A 16,779-nucleotide genomic window follows, 5' to 3' on the forward strand; every position below is an offset into this window, starting at 1 on the left:
TCAAATTGTGCGGAAATAATACTCCATTAAGCAAAGCAAATTAGTCTCGGGTTTTAATTACGAGCCGTGTTCCCGCAGTGCGGATGCGTCCGAGTATTAGCTTTATAATCATTTCTTAAACAAATAATTTAAAAACCAATTCAGCAGGGACTGGTGAAAGCAAATAAATTGCTGTAAAAAGGGACTGTAGAAGAATTAGAATGCTTAATTTGGTAAACGGAAGCGGGGGAGAAAGGCCACTTCGCTATGCGTGAACGCAGCTAATTCATCTCGACTAGAAGACGTGCGTGAGCACTGATGCATCAGGCGTGTGCAGGTGGACGAAAATGAAGAAGAAGGATAAAGGGACACACAAAGGGCACAGAGTAAAGGTCGGCAGTGTTCGGCCGAAGCTGCTGGACACCCGGTTCATGCAGTTGGGGGAACGGGAGGAGGATCTGGGCCCGGAGGCTTCTCACCTGGCTGATTAAGTTGAGCAGAGGTTTGCCCTCGGAACCGACCAGGCAGGTCAGGAGCTGCGGTATCCATGCCAACCACTGGATGGGCGGGACTCCGATGCAGTACTTGTCCACAGCGTCTGCCAGCGTGTTCTTGTCGTCGAAGCTGAGGAGCCACAACACCTAACGGATGAAAGAAGAACGGAGGTTAATGTTGTAGAACAAAGACGATCGCAAGGTAGCCCCCCCCCCCCCCCCCCAGAGCCTCCCCAGGTGTGTGGCCCATTTTACTCTATTTTAAAGGGGACCACAAAGTACTCAATATACCTCACTCCAGTAGGGTCATTTTATACAGGTTATCAAAAGATAATCCAAGCTGGTGGCGCGACTGGTCTGCAAAAGGAGAACATCTGGTGGCCGCTCGTCATCCACATCCTCAGTGGGAGGGGGCGTCGTTCTGACCGGCCAGCCGACAGGGAGCAAATGCATCCAGCACAACAGGAGGCGCAGGAGGAAAAGTAGCAAGAAACAAAACAAACGGCGACACTAAAGGCAGCACAAATGGAAAAAAAGATGTCCCACAGCAGCTATATTTAGACACCAAGCCGTGAGGTCTGTCCCATTAATCAGAGCTCCAGAGGGGGGGGGGGGGGGGGGGGGGGTGGGGGGGGGGGGGGCAGCAGAGCGATGGGCGACTACATCTTGGCAATCGTTGCTATGATTCAAAGCTCAGCCAATGTGGAGGTGATCTTTCCAACCCCCCCCCACCCCCCTTCTGGGTGCTCGTATGTGCATCTACATTACAATGAAGACATTAAACCCCCCCCCCACCCCCCACCCCCCGGGCTCCATTCAGCCAGCCACCTCTGGGAAACAGATTGTGTATAATTGCTGGTAATGACCGGTCATCTCACTTCACCCATCAGGACCGAGCGCTGCCAGCCGGGCTTGGCAGTGCAATACTGGAGGGGGGGGGGGGGGGGGTTCAGTAGCCACTGTGATTAAAACAGATAATCACAGTAATGTCCAATGCTAAAAGTGGACGTGGCAAGACCATGTTTATTTTCATTTTGTATTCTGCCCCACCTTCTGCTGTCAGGGTGAATCTCTCTCTGACTCACAGGTGCTTCTTTGAAAGCACAGAACCAGCAGGCAGCTTGGTACCTCTTCATTTTTTTTTTTTTACCTCCCCAGTCATCTCCAGCTCATTAATTAATAATGAAGGGGGAGGGGGGGGCAGGAGCCATTTTTGTTGAAGTGTATTAATGAAGCCGCAAAGCCTTCTTAGAATTTAGCTCAATTTGCAATAATTGCCACTTCAGCTGAGAGCAGGATGGCAGAGCACAGCATGTCTCTGCTTTACCTTGAATGAGAGGAAATGGAGATATTTCTTTGCGAGGACAGGAGGGTTGAATGAGCTGGTCTGTGTCAGAAGGGGGGGGGGGGGTCCAACCAACTCTTTAACTCCCACACAGGACTCAACTGTTAAGTCACCGTAACATTGGTCTGACTGTCTGAGAAAGGTCAGACCAATGTAGGGGGTCAGAGCATTGGAGTATCAGGGAAAGCCATTAATGGTGGTGGGGGGGGGGGCGCTTCACTCCTCACGGCGTTGCTGCACTGTAATCAATCGAATCACCACTTGTCTGAGAGGGGAACAAAATGTCTTTCTGGATTGGTTCCATGCAACTATGGAATCAGAAGTAATTCTATGTGACAGAAAGGCCGGGGCTGATGCTCTTAAGGGGGATGGGGGGGGGGGGGGGGGGGGGCACACACACACACTACCCTGACACCTACTCACCTTGGCGAGGTATTTGCGGGACTTGCTCTCGTTCTGGTGGCGGCAGGCGTGGAGGTAGCAGGTGATGGCGGAGACGCCCAGGTGGAGCTGGCGGTCCTTGACGAAGATGTTCTCCAGGTAGTCCCCCCACATGGCCCAGGCCTTCACCAGGACGTCGTGCATCTGCACTGCAGCTGAAAAGGCCTTGTTTGCCTCCTCGGACCTGAACACAGAGGGAAGTGAGCAACGGGTTAAGAAACCAAGGAGACGAGGGGGATGAATGGAGAGCAGAGACGGAGGAGCGTAAGAAAAGGAGAACGATGGAGTGGGCGGGAAACAGATTATGAAGATCACATTCTGAATTATGCACTACACATCAATAAGCACCATATTTCAGTCGCTGTAATCTTCAAGCCCCCCCCCATCAGCATTACAGAGTAAGTATTTTACCCTGCATGAAATAATGTCGCCGAGGGTTTAGGCACTTTGTTAAATTGGAATACGAGTTGAGCCCAAGCTCTTCGCACTGTGCAGATCAATCCCAGCAGCGGCGGGTGACTCACGAGCTCAACATCTCCCAGGAAGGAGCTGGGTGTAACGTCTGTATTTACCTTTGCAAACCATCGACTGGGAGGGGCTACGTCCTACAGACATCTTCCTCACTGGAGGATTCACCACATCATGGGGCTTTAAACCCTGGCGTCTGAATAATTGTTACACACCATTGATTAAAAAATAAGATTCAGGAGGCGCCCTGAGACGCACAAATAAATTTAAGAGCCACAGTTGGTAAATGGGCTTCCAAAACTACTCTCCCGCTTACCTCCATCGACAAGCCCTCCCAAGCCAATCAATTAAAATACGTCATTATAAAAGGCATTTTGGCATACGATTAAGAAACGGGAGCTTGATTGCTGTGGGAGTCGCAGCCGGAGACCCTGCAGTCAAACGTGTTTCCTCCTTCACTGTGCCGGTGGAAAAGTACATTAACGGTTTCTACTACCCGACTCGACAGGAGCAGACTGTCAAAACTCTGACACCCGTTTAATTGAATGATCCCAAAATCCTTACGCACACAACCCCTACTCTGCTGCTAATTTCCCCCCCACCCTGTGCATAAAAACATAATGATTGCAATAAACCCTGCTGAGGTGCAGGCAAGTTCTGCTGATCCCAGAGATTCCAGCGAATTGCCTCCAGTTAATTATTGAGCTGCATATACATTTAATAAGCCTCCTCCAATTTGCCTGCCCCCCCCCCCCCCCGAGGCAGCCGAGACACGTCAAAGATGACGGGTTCAAAGAAGGGGGGGGGGGGGTGCTAAAGATTCCACGTCCCGACCAGTGACGCGGTTTGAGGACGATGTGGCAGTGAAGCGAACAGAGAGGAGAGGAAAGAGAACAACCCCAAAAAGGACAAAGATACCGATCTAAAATTGGCTAAAAGTCGACGACGCGAAACCGAAAAGGTGGAGCGGTGGGGGTCATACTTGTTGATCTGAGCCAGGAACATGCCCTTCAGAGCGTAGAACTCGGCCGTCATCTCCTTGGTGAAGTACTTCAGGTTCGTCGACTCGATCACCTCCAAACCCTAAAGAGAAAATAAAGGACGACAGCGTTTCAGTTTCAAACCGAGCTCGAGAAGGAAAAAGACAAACAAACTGCTTGGTGTTCATTAAGAAGTAAGAAGAAGAAGAAGAAGAAGAAGAGCGCTAAGGGAACTAAACTTCCATTACGGCGAGCCTCTGATTAGGTGTCCCCTACGTTCTGCTGTGACAAACGACATGTGGCGGGAGAGGGAGGCAGAAGCGGGGGAGATGAGATAGAAGAGAGAAGGAGAAGAGCGAGCGTCTACTGGCACTTTTAATGACTCGCGGTGCGCTGAACTGCTTCTATTAATCACAGCGCTCCGTGGGCTTAAGATCCCGGGTTACATCCCAAGTCTCCGCGCTATAACTTGTCACCTAGAGCCGCCCCCAACACTTGCTCTTAATATACCCCCCCCCAACTCAGAGTACCTCTAACTGCACCTCCAGCTACTGCGGACAGAGATCCACCCGAGTACTTAAATCGACTCAATGCATCTACTGTGTTATTCTGCAGGAGGGGGCTGGCGGATTTGGAATTGGAGCACGCATTAGCACGGTCCAAATGCCTCGCAGCTGTGCCGCATTATGGTGCAGGTGTCACATGGTGCGATATATTTATCGTGTTTTCATCCCACATAATTGGGACTGCACAGACTAAACGATGTCTGGCCTTTTCTGGAGAGTGATTTTGCTAATAAAATGTTTTGTGAGTTGCTTACAATCTAATATATAATCGAGAGTGATTTTTGAACAGTCACAGTCGTAATACATCATCAATCATGGGGGAAAGTTCTCCCAAAAGAGGCTTTGGGCTTGAATGTATGGAGATCAACAAATAACTATTCGTGGTGATATCACAGAAGGGGGGGGGGGGGGGGGGGCTACCTGCATGCACTCGTTCTTTCCCATGACGCCAGCCAGCTGCAGGTAACATTTGACCTGCTGCCTGATCTTCTGGAAGCAGTCGACGATGGGCACGGTGGGGATGGTGTGGATCCGACTCAGAATGTCCAGAGCCACGTTCACCAAACCCTGTGGGGAAAAAAAAAACCTTAAATTAGAAAACTAGCGTTGAACGCGGCTCAAATCGATCCACGCTTCTTGTGCCTGGGGGGGGGCTCCCGTACCTGCTTGCGCCCTATCTTGCCGTACTGAATGATAGCCGAGGCCGAGGCGTGGACCCCCAGCATGGCGTTGTTGTTGTTGGGGTCGTGCTGCGTGTTGGCCTCGTACGCCGTCACGATGGCTGCGGACAGGGACAGAAACCGGCGTCAACGCTGCACTCTGCACAGCGGCCACATGTGAAGACAGAAGAGTGGAACTTCTGGCCCTCTGAAAGCGCCGCCGCCACAATGCGTATTGGAGCGGTAAACGGGCCACGGCGCAGAACTTTATCAAGAAAATCCCATTTCACCTTAACGCAGGTTTGAGGGCTGTCGGGTATGAATGAAGTGGATTTCAATGGAATGCTGCTGCAGCAGCAGAGCCATCGTTATTTCAGCTCCTCTCACTGCGAGCAGGAGCTCAAGTTGCTCGAGACGTCACATTTTGCAGTTGCTGCCTCTGGTTTGAAAGTCACTGCAGGTGTTGAGCAAGGTAAATATAGAGTGTGTGTTTGCGTGTGTGTGTGTGTATGTTGTGTTGTGTGTTGTGCGCCATGTCCTGCGGCGAAAGTGCTTTAGCAAGCTGACATTTGGAAAAGTACAGAGGCCCTGAGGGTAGAAGACCCCTTTCCTGGAAAAAACCTGTGCAGCATTAATGTGTGTGTGTGTGTGTGTCTGCATGCAAGTGGCACCCTTTAATACCGCGACCCCACTTGGCCTGCTGGTGTGTGTGTGTGTGGGAGACCTTGGTAGTGGTGCTGGCGCCACATGAAGATGCTGCTCCAGTGGGACAGGTCGTCGGAGACGATGGGCAGCCGGTTCCTCCAGGTCTTCACCACGGTCTTCATGTCGTGGAGGCTGGTGTTGCGGCCCAGGTTGGCCGGCTGAAGCCCGGCGTTGATCTGGGCCGCTTCTTGCAGCTCGATGATCTGCTGGGCCGCCTGGAGGAGTTCAACGAGGAGCCAAAATCAACTCCTGACCTTTTGTCGTATATATATTTCAGGCCGCGTCTGGCTCCCTCGACTCTTAAGAACCTCAACGAGGGCTGGACGACCCGAGGAGAGCAGCCACATGGAGGAATCGCATTTGTTTACGATAACATTCTGTGTTCTCTGGCCCGCTTCAAGCTTTGGTCCAGACGGCTCCACCAGCTGCACTTAATCTCGTTAACATTTTGTCTACACATCTCTCAAAATGAATGCTTCAAGCCAAATTTCCGGCTGGCACCGAGTTCAACAGTGAATTCGTCCATTTGCTGTCAACTGATGGCTATTTATTTATTATATCTCATGTTATTTGTTAGTTTTGTGTGTTCTGTTGATGTTTGCTTGCTTAAGGATGTTTTGACATACATAATAAGGTTGTGCATTAGAATACTTGAGCAACTCTGCCTTATCTCACTTCATATTTTCATTATAGCCTTTAGTGAGTGGTAGACCGTACAATAAAGAACTTCCCTAAAATATCTAAAAGCATTTAGAAAAAATAAAAAAGGGAGCTAAAGGAGGATGGTAAAACGTTTGGAAACCGTACACGAAAAAGAAGAAACAAAAAGACAGCCACTTGCTGTGTGAAGAAGTGACTACGAGAAGGTAAACACAAAAGATGAGGTGAGAGGTGGAGGCAGAAGACTGCAGGTGCTTTCCTCCTTCAGGCCTCCGGCTTAAGACCCGACACAACAACATTAACCTCTGCAGACGGACCAGAAGAACCAAGCCCAGCTAACCCTCTTCATTCATACACTGTTTCAACAACAATCTTCTTCTTCTTCTTCTCGGGCCAATTTCATGGAATAATTAACATGAAGATGCATATTGTGAAAATGAAAAAAAAGATGTTTGCATTAGAAACACCTTCCAGCAATATTTCCTTTATGCCATCTAAAATATTGTGTTTCCCTTCAGTGCTTCAAAGGCTAATCTGCTCCAATATGGCAAAGAAGAAAAAGGGCTAAGATGGGGGGGGGGGGGGGGGGGGGGGGAACGTGAAAATGATAATGGAGGGTTTCTATCTCACTCCGAGCCCCATCGATTGGCCCAAAGCCGCTCTGCGATCACATAATCAATCATTCCATTATAGCTTCTCATCAATCAATATTAACGCCGGCCCTCATGAATCGATAGCGCGGGTGATAATCCATTGATCGTCCAGTCACTGCAGAGCGCTAGGATTTGATGATAACTTGATTGGAGCGGCATTTCGGACCCCTCCTCCTCCTCCTCCCTCCTCCCCCCCCCAGCTGGTGGAGTTTGGGATGGAGATTTACAACAAGCCGCTTGGCTGAGCCGAGGAATAAATAGCTTGTTTTCCCTGGGCTGGGGGGTAAATAATTGGACTGCACATATGGGAGCGCACGCACGCCAAAAAACGCAGCTTCACAATAACAAGGAACGCAGTCAGCCCATTCAAATACCCATTTTGAAAAGATAGATTTAGTGAATCGGAGCTTTGCTGATGACTTAACCCCGCACGCATCTCCCAAAACAAAACTAATTAGGCAATTCAATATTTTCACAATTATCTGTTAATATCAGCTGATGGCCCTTTTCTAACCTTCATTCAGACTGTGCCATTCATCATGTAAATGTAATTCTTCAGCAGGTATTTAATCAAATGGTATCTGATGGCAGTGAAGTAATTACAGCTATTCTAAACTAGCTCTTTCTTGCCTCTTCTCTCTCTCTCTTTCCCCCTTTCTGCTCGCTCTACCTTCTTCAATTCGTCCCTCTTCATCTTTGCCCCCCCCCCCCCCCCGTCTATTGTAATCTCCCTGCGCTGGAATCAAAGGGGCTTCAAAGTTTTTGGATCTCGATTTTACCAGGCGGAGAGCGAACTCCGTGACGTCCTCCCCCCCCCGACATGCGTATCTTCAAGTGCGTATCGCGTAAAAAGGGGGCTTTTTTTTTTTTTTTTTTTGTGCACCGACCTGCAGCAGCGGCGTGTGGACGTGGGAGACGATGTGAGGCAACCTCCTCCACTCGCGGATGGCCAGGCTGGACGCCATCTCCACCAGGCGCTCGATGAAGTTGAGCTGCTGCTCCTCCGGGTGGCAGATGGCCAGGTAGCCGCGGTGCATGTTCACCTTCCACGCCATCTCCTTGGGACAGCTCAGCTCCACCTGGGAACGTCGAGCAGACGGCGCCATTAAAGCCACGCAAACGGAGCGCAGAGTCTGCTTGTGTTTTCACTGGGAAGAACCTCCACATCCACATCTGGATCTCCTCAGCTAATAACCGATGTGAGGGAAGAAAAATGTTTAATTACATTAGTTCTACAGCTATTTGGTGTCATGACACAAATGTTTTCTTTGGGGAAACAGCCGAGTCACTAATAGACATTAACTGTTAATTGCTAATATAGAAAAAAAAAAGTAATTCAAGAACACACAAAGTGGAGTTGTTGACATTCTCTTGAAAGAGACACAAAGTTGGTGTTTGTTGAGCGATGTTTTGCCCGTTTGATGTCATGCAGAATGGCGCACACACTTCACAGCGCTGAGCGTGTGGCGGTTTTAATTAAATGAAAACATCCGAGGGGAAAAGACCCATGACACTTTCCTTGCACAATTTAACACAAACACACAACACGGTTTCCAATTCATTTTCTGATGGGTTTCAGCAGGACTTTTGCACTAATGACTAATCAAACTGCCGAGTCTGACACGGCGGGGGGGGGGGGGGGGGGGCGCGGAGGAGGGGAAAAAGGCCCCCGCTATCGATTTAATCGCAGAGTGAATTAACACTAAACAAACAACAGCCCTGGGGAGGCTGCACCCTCGAACACGACAGGTTCGCCGTTGTGCGTTTTTTCAAGTGAAAAGACAGGATGTGAAAGCAACAAAAAAGGAGAAGAAGAAGAAGAAGAAGAGCGGTAGAAAATTACAGGGGCCGGTTAGAGAGGACTTATTGGGAGGGCGGGCTTGACGAATGCCCCCGGGGACGGGGACGCCCTTATCAATGGGGCGCCGTTAATGGAAAGCGAGGGACGGTTTGGACTTTGCCTCCGAGATGGCGAGCGGCCTCTCGGCTCTTCTCCGGCCCGCCACAAAAAAAACCCGAAATCGCCCCGCAGCAGACGCGGGGCTAATTATTATAAAGCAGAGCGAGGGACGACAAAAAAAGGGAACCCAAAAAAGTAAGAAGAGACAAAAAGAGGGGGAAAGGGAACACTGAGGAAGGAAGGAAGGAAGGAAGGAAGGAAGGAAGAAGGAAACGCGGAGGGATACAGCGGCGTTGGCGATGCCATCCAGACAATTTAATTAGGTGTCACCTTAAGACAGAGCGGCTCGGTGGATTGCGTCCAAGTCTCCTTGAAGGAGCAAAGCAGGAGTATTTGTTATGTGTCAGGTGCTATCACGGCCTGCCACCCGTCTACACTTTGTTTTTCCCGAAACACAAGACCAATAAATTAACCGAGCAAAAAGCTGAAGCGCATCTCCACAGCTCTGCAGCCAGCTCCCTCATTATCCCCCCCGTAGTCGCTCCCAATATGAAGTAACTACACTTGGCAGGGGGGGAATCTGGTCACTGGGTTCAAGCGGCTCCGCTGCGCCTCTGACAGAGTTGCGCTTGAAACTTCTTTCCCCCCCCCCCCCCACACACGCGGCGTGACGGATTCTTACGCTGTGGCCGACGCCCACTCACCTGTACCAGGGCTTCTTTCATGGCGGCCCAATTGGAAACCCTCCAGGCGCACTCTAGCATGAGGTAAGGGTTCGAGTGGCCCTTGGATTGGCCGTATTCCGTCAAAGGTTCCCACTGGTTCAACTCCTTAGAACAGCTGGAGAGGAATTAGGAAACTTTATACAGCGTGACCCGAATTTTCTTTTTATTAGTCCTATTCACAGTGGGTCATTTTCACTCTAAAACACTCATGTATATATTATCTATATTTAAATATGAGAAGGCATTGGGGGTGAAAATCCACTCTCGGTGTGTGCTGTGCCACAGAAGACTGCCCTCTGGGATCCGGGAATCTCACCGTATCCAGTGGTCCTCCCACAGCTGGTACTCTGGGAAGATGGCCGGGGAGACGTTGCTCCTTTCGTGCTCTTTTCTAGCCTTCTCCATTGCCTTCTCGTAGCTTTCCTGTGCCTGAAAAGACGCGTGAATAATGTTAATAGAAGCTTTTTCTAGGCTAGTAAAGTGAATATCAGTACGACCCGCCCGCCTCGATGCAACCTCTCATTTTATCGTGGTTGATATAAATGGAAGATCAGAAACACCTCTCTCTGTGAAATGCTATGTCATTTAACGGCACCACAAATTACAGCCCATGGAGTTAAATAACGCCTTGGCGGAGGGGGGATTTAGTGGCACAACCGTGAACGGCGTTATAGGAAGTACGACCATACATTCATGTTGAAGTGGGCACTTGGTTTCCCATCGAGCAGTCGCTCACCTGCTCAAAGAAACCATGCTGCTCGTAGGCAATGGCCGTGGCGGTCTCGGGAAACTTGCACCTCTTCTGCCACAGGCCGGCCCACATGTCCTCCTCCTGGAGCAGAGAGTAAAGCTCTGCTAGAGAGTCCAAGATCTCCTGCAGGGCAGAAGAACAGAATGCGGATGTCACACTTTGAAGGGTTTCCCTCGTGGGAAAAAGCACTCCGGTTGTCATTTGTCAAGTGGATAAATGTGTAAATGAGAATGCATTAATACCTGCTGAGGTGGAGTGATGCTCTCCTGCTCGTAGAACTCCGTGCTCTGCTTGGGTTTGCTGTGCAGGCTGAGGCCCTTTTCAAAGGCCTGCTGCTCCAGCATTAAAGTGGAGCGCAGCCACAGGTTGTGCGTCTTTCCCAAGTACTTCAGCACACAGGGACGGATGGGAATGGGAGGCACACACTGAGACATGGCCTCGACAAAGGAGTTGAGGGCACTGGGCTGACAGTCCCGCTGCGCCTGGTGGCTGCCACTGCACAGGAAGGGACTCATTTCTCCCGACAAAGCCTGCAGAGGGTCGAGAGAGAGAGAGAGAGAGAGAGAATCAACTACCCTGTTTCCCTTCAGCTGTGCACTGATACGACATGTCGATAAAAGGCACCGTGTTGCATGCATGGGATGCAACGCCGTGCCACCGTGAAACAGGAAAAGAGGGTTTCAAGAAGAAAATAAAGTGAAGGCGACACGTTGTACGCTGCGTGTTTGTGTATTCTGCAGGCAGGAAACCCGACGTAATGAATTAATGCACCCTGTTAAGAACTTTTATTTCAGGTAATAGCGTCACTCGCTTGTTTAAACCGCACAGGACAACTCTTTTCAATCAGGGGCTCTCAGAGCAGCCACATTTGGACTAAATGGGCTTGGAGTGTGACCGCTGACTTAGTGCCCTGATAATCATGAGTGACACGCACTCAGAAATAAATTATGTATTGGTAATGAATATAATTTCCACAGCCCGTTGACAGCACGGAATAATGAAGGCCTTCATAGTCACTTTAATTAGGCTGGTGGTGGAGGAGGCCAGCATGACATGAAATTCCTTCCTAAGAAGAATATGCCCTTCTATAACTCCCGTGTAATAATCCCCCACTAAAGAAATAAGGCCTGAGCACCACTAATCATTCCATTTTTAACCAATTATCATTGTGGATTTCCTCAACAAGGGACTGGAAAAAGTACTGGCGTTTCTTTCATTCTGTAGGACTCATGGATGCACAATTGAATTGAAACGAGCGAGATTACATCAAATATTTCCTCACAAAGCTGGATGTTAATGCCAGGAAGCATTTAATTTCCCTATTGGACACTCACACATTACCTCAACCAACAGGCATACACCTGTACGTACTCTTCTACGAAAACGTCCCGTGTGCACAAAACTCAAGTAACCTCGCCACGTGCAACGTGACGCAGGGATCGATGCGCAGTAATTCCACTCACATGCTGCTGCCTGTCAGAGAGGATCTTCCAGAGGCGAGGGAAGAGCTGAACCCAGGTCCTCTCAGCCAGCGGCGTGGAGATGTGACACAGCTGGACCAGGGCGTTCAGGAGCGTCCCCGTCTATATCGCGGGAGATATGGGGGAGGAGGGGAGGGGGAGAAAATGACAGCTGCTGACTCAGCAAGACAGTGGTTCCCCGTCCCCGGGACTCAAGAGCGCAGCTCGTTTACTATGCTAATGGTTTCTTAATTGCATTCAACTGATTTTAGACGTTCAAAATCCCGTCTTCGTTTTATAGAAAACCAGCAGGGTGCTGGATCATAAAAACCTCTGCAAAATAAAGATTAGGGAAATGATATATGGTTAAATGACAGAAATTAAAAAGCCAGTGCTCTCAGCCACTGATTGAAGCCCCAGCTCACCTTGACCTCGCGGAGGGAGTCGAGGAACTTGTCGTGGCGGTTTGTCAGCATGTGCAGTTGGTTGCCTGCATCCCTCTCAGCCTGCTCCTTGGTCTTGGGGATGGTGGTTTGGTCACCTGGGGCTAACTCTATGTCTATCTCCACATCCTGGTAGGAAAAAGAAAAAAGGATGATAACTGTCTTTTTGGCAGCGAAGAAGCCTTTAATCTCCTCTCAGGACAACAGTATGTGACACACATCCAATAACAGGATGATGTGCTAATCTATGCAAGTGTGTGTGTGTGTGTGTGTGGTCCCACCTCCTCCTTGGTCTCGCTGGTCTGACTCTCACGCGGCTCCTGCTTGACATGCGTTGCCATGGCGAAGGCGGCGCGGTCGTGGCTGTCGGCGAGGTTGATGACGTTGGTGATGGACGGCAGCATGGATCCCTGGCAGCTGGTGCCGATGGTGGTGTTTCGTTCGCACACTGCCAGCAGGAGCTAACACACACACACACACACACACAGGGTGCAGAGTCAGTGGATGGCGGTTATGGCACGAGGGAAGCTGACATAAAACCCCTTTCGATCCCAAAAACGTATCATTTTGGCGGCACTCGGCTCACCTCGATGCACTGTTTGATCCAGAAGTGGCTGCCCATGGCCTCCCAGTTCTGAGAGCAGCAGATGTAGAGCAGCCTCTCGTACACCCGCCGCTTCATGGAGGAGTCGAACACCTCGAAGAACTTGGCTCTGATCAGCGGCTGGGGGCAGCGGAGCCCCGAGAGGAAGGCGGGCTCCAACTTGGATGTGATGTCGCTTCCTGAAAGGCTCTCATCCCTAAATAATGTGACAGATATTGTTAAAATAGCTCGTTTAATTGTTTTCAATAAACATATTTTTATATATATATATACACACATAATTGTGCATGCTACTAATTAGCGGAACACAATGTTTTTTTTCTGTCGCGGTTAATTTGGCGGGTTAATTACAAACATACCAACGACACACAAGTAATGGGGGAGCAACGCTCCAACGGGAGGGGCTCAAAGGGGAGGGGCTCAAAGGGGAGGGGCGCGCGGTGAAGCGTTGCCGGGGAGACGGCAGACAAATATTCTGCACAATGAAGTATCTTTGATGTGGTTCCTCCACAGTTAGTAAAGCACCAACAGTCATGCATTTAACACTTAAGTAACAAATGTCATCCTTTCTACACCATCCTGCTCCCACTAAATGGGCCCCGTGGGTACGATTCACAGAACAGAAGGAGAGAGGGAGGCTGGGATAAAAACAACAAAAGGGCCAGGCTGCCACAGCTGCACGCTGCCCCGGGTTTGCGGCGTTCTCTTGATCACACATTGTTGTGGCACAGCTGCTTTATCTCTCCATTATCCTCCTGTGCTGTCCATCACGGCTTTACTGCTCGCATTAAAACCTTCTGACATGCAGAGCAGATGGGCTGCTGGGAATGCAGGGCGCATTTGGCTGATTGAACGCGTGCGTCAGACAGAAAGACAAAGAGCTCGGTGGTCGCAGAGTGTGTTCCCTGTGTGCCCCCCCCCCCACCACCTACTGGGGGTCCCGACAGGGGTTTGCCTGGTGCGGACACTACTGTGAAGACCCTTGCCCGTTACCCCCATCTGCATCCATCCAGCATGAGCTATCTAACCCCACCCTTCTTAAAAATAAAGATGAATGGTGCACCTCGTGCTTCAAACGCTGTCTTGTTCATCTTCATCTTCATTCCCCGTCGTTCCTTGACCCAACCTCCCGCGTCTTTCCCCGGCTCACCCACCCCCGACCTTCATCGCCTGCTCCCAAGATGGATGCGAGCGTGGCGCCATTTGGCCGTGTGATGAATGGCGGCAATTACCTGTAGACGTAATTAACGAGGTCCAGGAACTGGGCATTTAACTCAAGTTCATCGGGGAAACGCTTCTCTATGTAGGTCATCATCTTCACCAGCAGGATGGACTTCTCCCGCAGGTTGGGCATCTAAGGACAGGTGGAAAATCAAGAAAACATGTTCCATCATGGAAATAATGTCATGATCTGCTTAATTAAGCCTTTTCTTTGCATGCATTATATTTGTGGAACTTGTATATATTATATTATAGTTCCAGAGTGTGGCGCTTACCTGATTTGCAGCCATCGGAGAATTGTTTTTGATCCACTCTTCAACAATTTTGACGACAGCGCGGAGGATTTTGGGGTCAGGTGACTTCTCAATAAGCGAGGTGAGGATGACCTGGATGAAGTTCTTCCTCATTTCCATGCTCATGACGGACAGACGAGTCTTCACCAGGTCGAGACTCAGCATTACCAGCTCACTGGTCACTAAAAGAACGGGGCGGGGGGGGGGGGGGTTAACAGTGAGAAACGCTGCGAAACTCGAAAGTGAACCAGGTAATGAGTTGTTTACTTATATATTTTAGAACAGTCAAAATACTACTGAACAGCTTCAATAGAACCAGTTCACAGCCCGTCAATCGAGAAGACAGCGTCCTGGTCACTCTGCCCCCAGTAGAGGGCAAATCAGTCATTAGGGGGCAATTTAAAGCCCCGATAGCATCTTACAGCCATTACCTCCCTTCTGAGAAGTAGCAACAGGAATAATTTGGCGCGTGACTACTACAAATCCACTGAAGCCGAGGACAGAAAATACAGGGAAAATCAAAGTATTTGGTGTAGTCTCTCTTGCTGCTGGCCGCGTGGGGGGGGGGGTCCCCTCTTTCATACCCCTATGAAAATCTGTCTCATCTGGAGCGAGGCCCTCAGACAACGAGCAACATTCTCAGTGAAACTCTAACTGGGGGGGGGGGGGGGGGGGGGGTGGTGGGGTGGGATGGTGAATGTTTCACTTTCGATGCAGCCCTTGTGAGGAGCCACGCATCGCTGCGACGCCTGGGATATCTGAGCTCTAATTAAGTCTGAGGAAGGTAATTTTCCCCGCTAAAATTCAATTCCACGTACCCGTGCTGGTTTCGGTGACCCCCGGGTTGGCCTGCTGGGGGCTCAGGTGTTCACGCACCATCTTCTGCAGCGAGCGCATGAACACCGAGATGAGGCGGTCGATGTAGCTGGCGTTGAAACTGCAGGCCGACTTCAGGATCATCAGTGTTCCTGCAGGACAAAGGCGAGGTGGAAAAGGGAATGAGAGACGGAAAACAAAGAAGCTCAACCTCTGTGGGGGCAAAGTGACTGAGCACAAGGGTTAAGGAAGAGAAGATGGGGTCTCACCAAACAGCTGCGTGGGGTTAGTGTTGCTCGTGGCTTTCTCGTAGTTGGTGAGTCCCTCGTAGATGACCTTGCCCACAGCAGCATACAGACACTCCAGTTCCTCATACTTAGATGCCACTGTCGATGTGCCTAGAGGGGGGAAAGCAGGGTTTACTTCACACAAGGAGAAGCCCGGGTAATCTAAACCAATGCCTTTCTTTTAGCACGTGGCACAATACAGGCCATGGAAGAAGCAAACAATTCCTCGTCGCAATTTAGCCCCAAAGCACCGGCGACTCACTGGGCTCAGTGGGGAAGATGCTCATGAGGCGAGAGAGCAGGGAGTGGACGGCCCGCAGGACTTTGGTGTTGCCGCATGTCATGCACGCGGCGATGCCCCGCTGGAGGGGCTTGAAATGGGCCAGGACGGCCGGCGGCTGCAGCACCGTCAGCAGGAAGCAGAGGATCTCCAGCCCCGTGCAGATGTTGGAGATATTAGCCTGGGCGGGCTGCTCCTGAGAGGAGGAGGACACGGAGAGCAGGTCAGCGGAGCGAAAGTGTGAAATCATAATGGGCATTGCAACAACTTGTTTAACTTTTTATGCATCTCTCATCATATTTCGTGTTTTTCTATGATCTCTCTTAATAAATCTGAGCTCCATATTGAGAGAATATTAAGGCCCCTCTCCTCTAGACCCAGGCCTAAAACTCTCAAACAAAGCAAGAACAACGAATCACTAGAAACATTCTTCAGGTTTTTATCACACAGATGGACAACTCAGAAATCAATATTCTACACACTGAGGTATTTCTCCCAGCAGTGTGATTGCTGCTAAACCGAAGATCAATGGCCAACAACGGGCCCTAATTTGATCTAAATTGCAATCAAGGTTTAGAGCGAGTGCAAGGCCAAGAGGATAATCTAGTACAGATCCAGAGTCCTCATCTGGGCTAATGAACAAGGTGACTCTTGTGACAATGCTCCTGGTAGATATTAGGCTAGTATTGATTTGCCACTATTAAGAGAATGGGCCCATGTCTCTGGGGCTCATGCAGATTCCGGCAGGTGCATGCTTGTGCTCGGGGCGTTTTGTTTTTTGTTGCCCGCCTGTCCCCCGCCTCTCCTCGTTTGCCCCTCCTTCTGACTCCTGATCACTGCCACGCCGGAACAATGGGAGGATAAAAAGGTAATCCGATTTCGAGCATTGTTCATCAGTCGGCGTAAGGCGGCTATGCAGGTAGAGCATGATCCCGAGGGGGAAGGGGCCGTGTATGTGCATCCGCATAAGACCCGCTGGAAAGCCTCGCCTGTCGGACCACCCCCCTGCGATCTGGAGGTGCTGATACGTGTGTGTGTGTGTGTGTGTG

General features: G+C 50.2%; 1 protein-coding gene across 1 annotated transcript in view; it reads right to left on the reverse strand.

The window, feature by feature from the left end:
• Positions 1–16,779, reverse strand: part of trrap (transformation/transcription domain-associated protein) — a 51,493-nt gene that overhangs the window by 9,808 nt on the left and 24,906 nt on the right. The window contains 20 exon segments of the mRNA XM_037463644.2: positions 459–620; positions 2,242–2,443; positions 3,710–3,810; positions 4,694–4,840; positions 4,936–5,054; positions 5,657–5,852; positions 7,838–8,029; positions 9,555–9,690; positions 9,892–10,004; positions 10,312–10,449; positions 10,569–10,856; positions 11,790–11,909; positions 12,212–12,358; positions 12,511–12,690; positions 12,816–13,029; positions 14,066–14,187; positions 14,330–14,529; positions 15,166–15,315; positions 15,433–15,561; positions 15,713–15,926. Of these exon segments, the coding sequence (XP_037319541.2) occupies positions 459–620; positions 2,242–2,443; positions 3,710–3,810; positions 4,694–4,840; positions 4,936–5,054; positions 5,657–5,852; positions 7,838–8,029; positions 9,555–9,690; positions 9,892–10,004; positions 10,312–10,449; positions 10,569–10,856; positions 11,790–11,909; positions 12,212–12,358; positions 12,511–12,690; positions 12,816–13,029; positions 14,066–14,187; positions 14,330–14,529; positions 15,166–15,315; positions 15,433–15,561; positions 15,713–15,926 (3,270 nt within the window).

Source organism: Pungitius pungitius, chromosome 21, assembly GCF_949316345.1.
Source record: "Pungitius pungitius chromosome 21, fPunPun2.1, whole genome shotgun sequence".
NCBI classification, from domain to species: domain Eukaryota; kingdom Metazoa; phylum Chordata; class Actinopteri; order Perciformes; family Gasterosteidae; genus Pungitius; species Pungitius pungitius.